The sequence below is a fragment of the Engraulis encrasicolus genome, chromosome 15 (assembly GCF_034702125.1).
Source record: "Engraulis encrasicolus isolate BLACKSEA-1 chromosome 15, IST_EnEncr_1.0, whole genome shotgun sequence".
NCBI classification, from domain to species: Eukaryota; Metazoa; Chordata; class Actinopteri; order Clupeiformes; family Engraulidae; genus Engraulis; species Engraulis encrasicolus.
The window spans coordinates 52,430,207-52,443,110 of NC_085871.1; the positions used below are offsets into that span (position 1 = coordinate 52,430,207).

Here is a 12,904-nt window from a genome sequence, read left to right on the forward strand (position 1 = left end):
TGATTCACACACTCTCACACACACACACACACACACACACACACACACACACACACACACACACGCGCGCGTTTGAAGTTTATGCCCTCGTGCCCTCCCACTTTGGCCTTGTGCCCTTGAAATAAAATACCTGCCATAAGGCCACAGTGGCCTTGATGCCTCTCTGACGCTTAATTGATTAATATGCATTAAAATACATGAAATTGCATCTAAGAAGCACACATTTTCTTGGGGGAGGATCCCCAAACCCCCCCGCCTAAAAGCATGTCCTCCTTTCTGCTGGCACGAACATGGTCACACTACCCTTCACACAGTCCTGTATTTTGCTCTGAGCCGGCCGGCCTAATGAGAACTGGTGACTGGTGAAAGTTTTCATTTATGACCTTGGTGCCCTGGCTTTTGCCCTTTGTGCCCTTACAAATTGACAACTCAAAAGGCCAAGTGGCCTTGCCCCTAAAATGACTAAATTCCAGGCCTGGTGTGCGTGCCTGCGTGCGTGCGTGCGTGCGTGCCTGCGTGCGTGCCTGCGTGCGTGCGTGCGTGCGTGCATGCTGTGTAGCTACTAAAGGAACAGTCCACCCTTTTTTGATTTTTAATTTTAAAATTAATGTAAAATTCACCAGAGTGCAAATCAGCTTTTCACATATTTGCTGTATTTCCAAGCATTATTCATGAATGTGCACATCATTTTCTTCAGTTTTTTCAGATTTATTGGATCAGAATTGTTAGCATCGCTTAGAATAATAACTGGAAGTGAATTGAGGCATTATCATCAAGCCACAAATGATCACAGGACAGGATTAAATAGCCGATTTGCACTCTGGTGAATTTTACATTCATTTTAAAGTACTTTATAAGTACATTTGATGATGTTTTGTTTGTCCCCATGTTTGCAAATATGTGAAAATCAAAAAAAGGGTGGACTGGTCCTTTAAGCTAGGTTTTAGTGTATTTATTTAACAAAGGGACAGCATACGTATACGTATAACTAGCATTAGAATGTGGTCATTCAACTCTCACATACAAGAGTTGGTAACACTTTCTATAAAGCCCATATCTATAGCGCATTATGAGCGCATTTATAACAAATTATAATGCACATTATAATTACTGACAAAGCATTACGACTACACCAATGATGTTTCATGTTAACAGTAATGCATAACCATGAATCTAGCTAAAGGACAGCATACCAATATATTAGTAGCACTTAAAACAAAATGCAAGATTGACTGTGTGTGTGTGTGTGTGTGTGTGTGTGTGTGTGTGTGTGTGTGTGTGTGTGTGTGTGTGTGTGTGTGTGTGTGTGTGTGTGTATTTGTGTGTATGTGTGTGTGTGTGTGTGTGTGTGTGTCTCCAGGCGGTCCACACCGGTGTGAGGGCGTTCCCCTGCACTGACTGCGGCAAAAAATTCAAGACAAATTCAGCCCTCTATATCCACAGGTAAGGCTGTCAATTTAAAAACAAATAAAAAAATATTTTTTTTGACTTTATTGATGACAGTATAGTGAAGATGGTGACAGGAAGTGAGAGACTTGGGAAGGGACCGGCAAAGGACCCGGGCCGGGAATCGAACCTGAGTCGGCCACAGCTTTTCTGTCAACTCAGTCATCCATGTCTTTATGGACTTTGTTGTGTGTGCTGGGGCATCATTTTCATACAATACAATACAACAGGGCTTGACACTGGCACCCACAACCGGCCAAATGCTGGTTAACCCTCTGAGGTCCGAGTGCCCTTCAGAGGGCAATTGGTCTCCAAAAACAAATCTGTAACTCTGTGAGTTTTTGTCATTGAAACATATAAGTCACACCATTAGAAACCTAGGTTCCAAATATATATATATGAAATTAAAATACTTGAAAATGTCAGGGTGGTGCAAGCAACCTAAAAGCCTCTGAAAAGCCTTAGACCTCAGAGGGTTAAACTTGGCTATGGCTGGTAACAATTTCAGTGTCGCCAGCCAATTTGGCAGGTAGCTTATTCAATGGTTCTTAACCTGGGGTGCGGGCACCCCCTGGGGGTGCGCCTGAGATTTCAAGGGGTGCGCGGGATTTTGATTATGTTGAGGTTGCGACCAAAATTTTGGTTCGGAACATTATATTTAGTCCAATTTGAGACAAAATTAAAACATTTTTGGTCCCCATTTAGAGTCATTAAGGTATTGATTAATGTCCCAGGAAGAATTATTGCAATTAATCACTTAAAATCATTTTTAGTATGAATACACATGTAGAAGTTTGGGTTGGGGGTGCGCGACTTCTCTTCGGCACAGGTAAGGGGGTGCGTTCAGAAAAAAAAGGTTAAGAACCACTGGCTTATTCAATGGTATGACATATCAGAATAGTGTACATTCTGCACCTTGCCCCTTGTGTATCATGTGTATTTAAGTTCAAGAAAAAGCTCAGTGACTTCGTTTCTATGCAATCGTCTTATTGCTTTAGCACCTCATCTTCTGAGGTTAGATGTACAGCGTCATGATAAAGAAATAATATTTTGTGGCTAGTAGAATAGCTGGATGGCTAGTGACTGGGGAAAACCACTAGCCACAGTGGCCGGCAAGCGAAAAATGGTCATTTTTTTGAGGAAGAGAGTGTGACGAGGACAACAAAGAACCATGCAAATGGGTCAAAGACGTCCAAAAAGGAATTGTCATTCAGTGTAAAGGATAACTTCTGCTGATTGTAACTGTAAAAAAACAAGATTTTGGATTCTGGATGACAGCCGAGGCTTTCATGAATTCACTGGAAAGAAAATAAAACAAAAAGAGTCATGTTTTGTACAGTTACAGTCAGCAGAAGGTATCCATTACACTGAATGACAATTACTTTTTGGACGTCTTTGACCCAAATATACAGCCATGGAAAAAGTTGAGAGACCGCTTCTTCGAAATGTTCAGCTTTTCTGATTTTGTTATTCATAGATGTAGTATGGGTTTGACTAAAACAAACATTTTCATTTCATTATTTAAACTACTGACAACATTTCCTCTGAATTTCAAAAGGAAATATTGTCGTTTAGATCACTTATTTACAGAAAATCTCAAAATGGTCAAAATTGATGCAATGTTTTCAAATCTCAAAAAAGGCCGATAGTAACATATTTACTTAGGAAGAATTCAGAAATCAATATCTGGTGGAATACTGAACATTTCGAAGTGGTCTCTCAATTTTTTCCATGGCTGTATAAATATATAACTTATTGTGACCTGAGAAATGTATCATGCTTGTAGAACGTTATTGTACGATATATTGACTTGTTGAATATTGTGACCCACAGGCGCACCCACACAGGAGAGAAGCCGTACTCTTGCAGCCAGTGTGACAAGCGCTTCGCTCGATCGCATCACCTGACGTCTCACCTGGCCGTGCACTCTACAGAGAGACCGTTCTGCTGCTCTCTATGTGGCAAGACGTTTACTCGAGCCGTCACCTTCAGAAACCACCAGCGCCTTCACACACGGGAGAAGAAATCCCACCAGCGTGTCCACAAAAGGGCGAAGAGAGACCATCAACGTGTTCACACAGGGGAGAAGCCAGACCCGCAGGCTCCCTCTGGGAAGAAGACTGGGAAGAGAGAGACCAAACTGAAGCGCAACCTCCAGGTGTCCTCAGGAAACACCGGAGAGGGCCCATCGTCTGACCACGGCATTCCCAATGAGCCTCAGGGGACTCCTGGCCATGGCATTCCCGATGAGCATCAGAGAAGTCCTGAAAAGGACGCGCAGAACATTCACCAATTCTCTGGGAGGAAGACAGCCGGGAAGAGACACTCTGGCCCCCCTGACATTCCCAATCCCAAGGAACATCAGAGAAGTCCCAAGAAGCTTCAGGACCTGCAGGCGTCGTCTAGGGAGACTGGGAACAACCAATCCCGGAAGAGACAATCCAGCAACAGCCAATCGGAGGAGAGCCAATCGGAGGAGAGCCAATCGGTGGGGAGCCAATCTGGCCTTGGCATCCCCAGTGATCACCAGGGGATTCCTGAAAAGCTTCAGGTCCACCAGCGTACTGTGCAGACGGGCCAGAAGACAATGTTGAGGAGCGTATCAGTAGTGTTGGTGGATGCAGCCAAGACGCAAGACCTGCAGGTCTATTCTGGGAAGAGAGAGTCACATGGCCGTCACATACCTAACGGACATCAGACAAGTCCTAAAGAGCTTCAGGACATTCAGACTGGCCTTGGTGTTCCCAATAGATATCAGCAGGAGATAATTCCTGAAAAGTTTCAGGTGCACCAGCACCAGCGTACTGTGCAGACAGGCGAGAAGATGGCGAGCAGTTTCAACTCCAGCAGTCTGAGGGAAGATGGTGCACATTTTCTGCCCAAGCTGAGGAGGGCAGCATCAGTAGTGTTGGTGGACACAGCCGAGAAGCAAGACCTGCAGGCGTACTCTGGAAAGACGACTGCAGGGCAGAGACAGTCTGGCCGTCGCATTCCCAATGAACATCAGAGAAGTCCGTCGACCAACGACCGTCAGGGGATTCCCAAAAATCTTCAGCAGGTCCGCCAGCGTACTGTGACGACGAACTCCAGCTCCAGCTCCAGCTCCAGTGGTCTGAGAAAAGATGGAACATCTTCTCTGCCCAAGTTGAGGAGCGTATCAGTAGTGTTGATGGACTGCTGTACTGCACAAGGAGACGTGCAGATGTACTCTACAGAGAGTAGGGAGGGACAGACCGGGAACAACCAATCCGTGGCCAGCCAGTCTGACCGCGGCGTACCCAGTGAGCATCAGGTTATTCCCGAAAAGCTTCAGGTGTACCAGCAGTGCACTGTGCACACAGGCGAGAAGATGTTGAGGAGCATGTCAGTAGTGCTGGTGGACTGCTGTACAGCACAAGGAGGACAGACTAAATTTAAACTCAAACGAGACCTTCAGATGTCCACTGGGGAGAAGAAGAGCCAGTCCGGAGAGAGCGAGTCCGGAGAGAGCCAGTACGGAGAGAGTGAATCCGGGAACAGCCAATCCGGGAACAGCCAATCCGGGAAGAGTCAGTCTGGCCGGGGCTTTCTAAAGGAACATCAGGGGATTCCCAAAAAGCTTCATACGGAACCGGGGGCATTCTCGTGCACTGACTGTGGAAAAAGCTTCAGGACAAGAAAGTACCTGGCAGTCCACCGGAGCATTCACACAGGCGAGAAAGCATACTCGTGCTCACGTGGTGGACAGAGCTTCTCGCAGCGCGGTAACTTCGTAAAACACAGCCGCAGTCACACTGCAGAAAAGCCCTATGATTGTTCTCTGTGTGGTCGAAGCTTTAAGACAAAACAACATCTCCAAAGACACCATCGTGTTCACACAGGAGAGAAACCATTTTCATGCACTGACTGTGGGAAAACTTTCTCACAGCCGGGTAACCTCTCCACACATCGTCTTACTCACACTAGAAAAAGGCCGTACCCTTGCAGTCAGTGTGACAAGAGCTTTAAGGCAAAACAAACACTCCAAATCCACCAGCGTGTTCACACAGGGGAGAAACCATACTCTTGTAAAGTCTGCGGAAAGAGTTTCTCACAATCCTGTAGCCTCCACGAACACCGCCGCACACACACTGGAGAGAGGCGCTACTGCTGCAAGCACTGCAGCAAACGATTCACGTCAGAGAGCGACAGGACAGCGCATGAAGAGACGGCGCACGGAGCGAAGACCTACCCCTGCTCACAGTGTGGCAACGTTTACACCCGAGCCGACACCCTCAAGAACCACATGGTGATTGAAGTTTGAAGTTGATGTTTTTCGTGGCAGGAAATATTACCAGCGATGCAAACGAATTGCAAAATATACAAGATTATACTATATTATCCTAAACTATAGTTTCCATGTAAGTTAAGAACAACTGCCAGTATCAACTTTATACGTAGAATTATGTTGACAATATGTGTTTTCCATTTTCCAGTAGCCATGCTTTTGCCTGCTTATTGCTAAATGAAACTAATGTTGGCAGTTCTCTAATCGTGCTGGGTCTCCAACTAGGGCTGTGCGATATGGAAAAAAAACAATATCACGATATGGATTACTTTATATCACGATAAATATATAAGCTTAAAACTGATCTTTTTATTCTTATTTTTACAGTTACATTAACTTATAGTGTGTATTGTGACAACATGAAATGTAATTAAATGATATTCAATTGTATAAAATTTATCAAATTACTGTCACGATATAAACGATATAGGAGAAAGGTCACGATACACTTTTATATCACGATAACGATATATATCGTCATATTGCTCAGCCCTATCTCCCACTGTGTTCCAGGCCCTATATATCGTCATATTGCTCAGCCCTATCTCCCACTGTGTTCCAGGCCATCCACACAGGAGTGAGGCCATACGCCATGCTTTTGCCTGCTTATTGCTAAATGAAAGTAATGTTGGCTGTTCTCTAATCGTGCTGGCTCTCCAGTTCTCTAATTGTGCTGGGTCTCCAATTCTCTAATCGTGCTGGCTCTCCAGTTCTCTAATTGTGCTGGCTCTCCCACTGTGTTCCAGGCCATCCACACAGGAGTGAGGCCATACGCCTGCCTGGAGTGTGGCAAGACGTTCACCTCATCGTCAAACTTCGCGACCCACAGGTACATGTTTATTTAATGTACACATTTAATCCGAATAAACGGACTTTAAAACCGATTACACGTGTAGAGAGATGAAATAGGCGCCATGTAAACCGTCAAATAATCTTTAAATATTTAAGCCGATTCTAACAGGTGGTTTGGGCCGTTCATAAAGTAATCGATATGTATCGATGATGTGTATTTCAAACTCCAAAGGACAAAATCGGTCTCGTACCATATTGCCCCGAATATTAGATGCCCCTGAATATAAGCTCAACAACAACCCCCACCGTTTTTCCAGACTCGTGAGAAAACTACTGTACATGTTGTGTCATTTCAAAATGCTGTTCGTCTCGGTCCGGACTGCGAAGCGTTTGGGTCCGGATCAGGACCCAGATCCGCCAGTTGAGTATGTCTGTCCTACGCCCTATGATTCAATCAAATCGAATCATATTGTATTGTGGGGCATTCTTAAGTATGGATAATAATCAAATCACTGCCTTACCGATATCGAATCATATTATCATGGGGCTGTTATTTACACCTAATCATGAGGATTAGTTTATATTACATTGTATTGCACTTAGCTGACGCTTTCATTTTTTATTCAAAGCGACTTACAACTATTTTTCAGGGTATTGGTTACAGTCCCTGGAGCAATGTGGGGTTAGGTACTTTGCTCAAGGGCACTTCAACCATGGATGGAGATGTAGGGAGAGGTCAGGGGGGATTCGAACCGGCAACCCTAGATTGAAAGGCCAACTCTCTAACCACTAGGCCACAGCTACCCACAATATGTCACAATAACAATATATATCACTATATACCACAATGTATGTTAATGTATGTTTTAAGTTATTCTCTGTATTTTTTTTCTCCTTCTCTTTTTGTCTTTATTTTTGTTTTGTCTCTAAACCAGATTTCTTTAAAATGAATCTTATTTATTCTTATTTATATGAATTTAGAGCATTTATAGTGACATGAAATGTAATGAAATTATACTTAATAAAATAGATAAAAATTTGTCACAATATAAACGATAGAAGAGAAAGGGCACGATACACATTTTTCTGTCACGATAGAACGATATACGTATATCGTCATTTGGCAAAAAAAAAAACCCTATATCATGATATGGATTGCTTTATCATTTATGTACCACAATGTATGTTTTCAGTTATTCTCTTTATTTTCTCTTTGTTTTGTCGTGTTGCATTAGCCTGGTTAACCAGCGCCACCCACTGGACGGCAAAATGCTTTGTCTACGGGTGGGTCTGGCCTCGCATAATGATTCAATGAAGCCAGAATGCCATGAATCTGGCAAACCAATTACAACGCAAATATGTGTTTTGAATCAAAGCGGGCAGGGTTTTGAGGGAAGGTTGTTCTCATCAACAATCTTCGGATGCATTATGCATCGAGGCCAGACTAAATTAGACATCCACATTTAGTCTGGTTTATCAGGCTAGTGTTGCATATCAAACCTCTCGACCTCTCGACCTCTCGACCTCTCGGCACACCCACACAGGAGAGAGACCGTTCGCTTGCAGCCAGTTGGGCAGTCATGGGTGAGCGGTTAGGGCGTCAGACTTGCATCCCAGAGGTTGCCGGTTCGACTCCCGACCCGCCAGGTTGGTGGGGGGAGTAATCAACCAGTGCTCTCCCCCATCCTCCTCCATGACTGAGGTACCCTGAGCATGGTACCGTCCCACCGCACTGCTCCCCATGGGGCGCCACTGAGGGCTGCCCCCTTGCACGGGTGAGGCATAAATGCAATTTTGTTGTGTGCAGTGTGCAGTGTTCACTTGTGTGCTGTGGAGTGCTGTGTCACAATGACAATGGGAGTTGGAGTTTCCCAATGGGCTTTCAGTGTGACAAGCGTTTTGCTCGAAAACTTCATATCACGATAATGATTTATGTCACAATATACCACAATGTGTGTTAAATGTATGTTTTCAATTATTCTCTTTATTTTCTCTTTGCTCTTGACCCACAGGCGCACTCACACGGGAGAGAGGCCGTATGCTTGCAGCCAGTGTGACAAGTGTTTCGCTCGAAAGCATCACCTGACGTCTCACCAGCTCGTGCACTCCGGAGAGAGGCCTTTCTGCTGTTCGGTTTGTGGCAAGACGTTTAATCGGGCGTTCTGTTTCAGAAACCACCAGCGTGTCCACACTGGGGAAAGGCCCTATCCTTGCTCCGAGTGTGACAAGAGCTTTGCTCTCCTTGGAGATCTTAAAACACATAAACGGATTCACACTGGAGAAAAGCCTTTTCAGTGTACGCACTGTGGCAGGCGTTTCACGCAGAGAGTCGCACTGAAGTACCATGTGATGAGTCAACACATGGCAGCCAACTGAAAAGTCAGCACACTTGACTATTGAGTATCGAATTATATCACAAAACATACATTTATTAGTAGAGATGCACCGGATCCTGATTTTTAGGATCCTGCCGGATACCGGATCCACTGCTTAAGATCCTGCCGGATCTGGAACCGGATATCGGATCCTACGAAAGGGTTGAAACACATAGCCAACTCGCACACGTGGGCCTTTTTTATTACGTTGGCGCAAACTATTTTTAAGACTCATTGGCTTACTGCCACACTGCCTTCAACGACCGCTTCCAAAGGGCTTTCACTCCATGCAGCGATTGGGGTTGTGAAAGACTGACTGAAAAGCCTAGGCTACATAAAAAGTAGAGATTCCTCAGATGCTGATTTTTAGGTAACTTAGTTTAGTTAGTAGATGAGTATTAGTATTGCACAGAGTAGCCATCTGTGTTTGGAGGTTCCATTCCAAGAACATTGTTAAGTGATACACCAGCTGCAAGAAGTGGTTCATCTGCTAATAGATAGCCCACATGTGTCAATTAGTTAAATGTACACTGTGCAGAAAATGGTCAAAAAAGGTACTGCAACTATGTTGCTTATTGAAATTGGGCTGCCTATTGCCAAATTTGATCTTTACATGAAAGTTTACTAAGTACTTAACAAATATTTTCTAGTATGGTCCAAGTACAGTCATTTTTGCAGCTAAAAATGGCTATTTTTGGAAATTCAAAATGGCGGACCATGGAGAAGATCCCTCTTTTCATGTATGAAAAGTGCAATTTTTCCAGTCATAATGAATACTTAGAATTTGATGCTGGTGGTAAGTATTCATGAAAAAGGTAACATTAGTGAATGGGCAGCATGAATTCGGGAAATAAACAACTAAAAATCTCACACAGTGTCCCTTTAAGAAAATGAGGGCTCCACAGGCTCTTATATTAGAGGATTTACCACAATCTCAAAGTTAACGTAGCCTGGTTTACTACTGAGCCAGGTTCTTGGAATACTCTGGTTAAGTTAACCTTGTGGTACCAGGCGTGGGGAACCCTTTTCATTCGAGGGGCCACTTCAAATTCATCCGAGGGCCGTAAAAGTCCTCCGAGGGCCGTAATATGAACACAAACCAGGATTTCCCCCTGCACTTTAGGCCTATATTGAAGGCAGCCACCGTTAAAACAGACCCCACCCTTCTCTAGGTCCCCTGAATATAACTTAATTGTATTGCAAATGTATTTTCTAAAATTCCCACACAAAATATTTCATATTTCATGTGAAGCTCCATAACATTGTTTGGAGCACATCCACAGGTAGTTGTCCAGGTGCCAGACAAAAAGTAGTAGGTAGTGTGATGAAGCGGTCTGCACACTGTGTATTAACTCCAAAAATACTTTATTTCATTTAAACATATGGCAACTAAGATCCCTCTGTTGGATCGAAACGTTGCCATATGTTTAAATGAAATAAAGTATTTTTGGAGTTAATACACAGTGTGCAGACCGCTTCATCACACAGAGTAGCCAACTGAAATGATGTTTGACAAGTAAATGGAGATATCCTCCGCGCTTCTGAACTTCACAATCTGGTGCGTCTCGGGAAAGGACTTGGTAAATGCAGAGGAAGAGAGGAATCACCGGAGTATCTTCAAATGAAAGTGAAAGTGAAAGCCCATTGGGAAACTCCAACTCCCATTGTCATTGTGACACAGCACTCCACAGCACACAAGTGAACACTGCACACACGAAATTGCATTTATGCCTCACCCGTGCAAGGGGGCAGCCCTCAGTGGCGCCCCATGGGGAGCAGTGCGGTGGGACGGTACCATGCTCGGGGTACCTCAGTCATGGAGGAGGATGGGGGAGAGCACTGGTTGATTACACCCCCCACCAACCTGGCGGGTTGGGAGTCGAACCGGCAACCTCTGGGATGCAAGTCTGACGCCCTAACCGCTCACCCATGAAATGTGGAAATTAACTTGTTTTATTGGGCAAACGCCAAGACTAATGTTTCAACGTTCTCACGTCTTCTTCAGAGTCAATAGGCGCTTGCCCAATAAAACAGGTTAATTAAGATGCTCCGGTTATTCCTTCTTTGGAACACTGCAGCAGGAATCCTCCACGTCTCGAGCCAGAAAATTGACGGAGCATTTAGAGTATAACTTCAATATCAATGGCAGCTCACATTGAGGAGTTACAGGACATATTATTTCGTGCGTTCCAATATGTGACCTTGCGTCCTCCACTTGTGCTTGTGGCCTAGTACCAGGAAGTAATACGTTGTGGTGACATCAGCATTATATTTCAATATCTTGGAAAAGCTCAATTGTAAAGTCATTTTCTCATGTGCAAACTGGATGGTGAATGAAGAAAACTTAATTGTTTTCTGCACGGAGGCGGGGCATCAGCAAAACGTGAGGCCACAAGCACACAAGCACAAGTGGAGGACGCAAGGTCGCATATTGGAAAACTCTGGTGATGGCTTTGCAAGTCACTAGCCACCTTGAATCATCCCACTTAAAGGTGCTCTCTGTGGGATGGTGGCCAAAGTAGGTATTGCAACTATGCTGCTCATTGAAACTGTGGGTCATATTGGCAAATCTTGCAATCTTTTCATGAATATTTACTAAGTAATGAACTAATATTTACTAGTACGACCATAGAACAGTACGTTTTTGCAGCTAAAAATCTGTGGGTCTTGGCTGAAATTGTCTATCCTGTACACACACTAAATACTTAAAGCTAGACAAATAACACATTCCCATAATATGCACTAATCTGGACCCATTGATAATTCTTGTGATGCACAAAATGTTAAGCCTGGTCCTGACCATCCCATAATACTACCATTTCATTTTGTATTCATGGTCTGGAGGTTGTTTGATCAGACGCGATTGCAGGAAACAGGAAGAACATTTTAGGAAAAATCAGGATGTCTGTTAAACGGTCCTACATTGCAATAGATAGACGTCAGACATGTTTGTTCAACAACATAAAAGTTACATGTCTGACGTCTATCTATGGCGATGTAGGACCGTTTAACACACATGTCTGACGTCTAGGCCTATCTATGGCGATGTAGGACCGTTTAACAGACATGTCTGACGTCTATCTATGGCGATGTAGGACCGTTTAACAGACATGTCTGACGTCTATGGCGATGTAGGACCGTTTAACAGACATGTCTGACAGAACATCCTACTGTAGGATAAAATTACAATGTAGGACCACTTGTCAGAATAATGTCAGCGCAAATCCTACCGGTCAACATCGCTCCACACAAAACAGGCACTAGACGTAGGCCTATTGCGGAGCAAAGTCTCTTGGCGGAAGCACATAGGATGGTACGCGAGGCTACAAAATGTTGGCATCAAGATCTGGCACAGTTCTTGCGTTTTGAGTTGTTTTATTAACAATGTGGGTATGTTAGAGCTGAATGAACACATTCCAGTGCAGAACGAAGGTTCTAGCTATTAAATGCAACTTCTCTCATGTTTTATGTGCTCCAGAGGCTGAGATATTTAGGTTTTATTAGGGAGAGTGCACCTTTTCCCAAAAACGGCATAGGACAAAATGGGTTAATCGATGCAATACAAAGTATTTTTTTAGTGCATATACACGTGTAGATTTTGGTTTGTGTAGCCCAGCCCCCTGGGCGTCAACACATAGCTTCTGGTTCACCAGGAAACAGGTAAGGGGGCGCTTTTTAAAAAAAAGTTTGGGAGCTGCTGCTTTAGCCTATTCATGCTACAGCTGACATGCAGTCACATACGCCTTGACTATTTCATTATTATTATTATTACTATTTTATTTGATATACTTGTATTTTATTTTAAGCTTCTCTTTTTGTATCCATTTATATATTATACTATTAAAACCCATCAGTTGCCTTTTCTTTTAACTATTCTCCTGTTTTAGATGTGATGTGATGTATTCATTGATGCTGTTGTTATTGCTCATGCTGCTGTGACCTCTGTTAATGTGAAGTGACCTTGGGTATCTTGAAAGACGCTTAA

The 12,904-nt window shown here is 43.8% G+C and overlaps 1 protein-coding gene across 2 annotated transcripts in view; it reads left to right on the top strand.

Moving 5' to 3' along the window:
- LOC134464169 (uncharacterized) overlaps positions 1 to 9,602 on the top strand; it is a 161,939-nt gene extending 152,337 nt beyond the window's left edge. For both annotated transcript variants that reach the window (XM_063217627.1, XM_063217628.1), the window contains 4 exons: positions 1,361 to 1,443; positions 3,280 to 5,713; positions 6,499 to 6,581; positions 8,557 to 9,602. In XM_063217627.1, the coding sequence (XP_063073697.1) occupies positions 1,361 to 1,443; positions 3,280 to 5,713; positions 6,499 to 6,581; positions 8,557 to 8,920 (2,964 nt within the window). In that variant the 3' untranslated portion in view covers positions 8,921 to 9,602. The remainder of the gene's footprint in view (positions 1 to 1,360; positions 1,444 to 3,279; positions 5,714 to 6,498; positions 6,582 to 8,556) is intronic.
- The last annotated feature ends 3,302 nt before the right edge of the window (positions 9,603 to 12,904 follow it).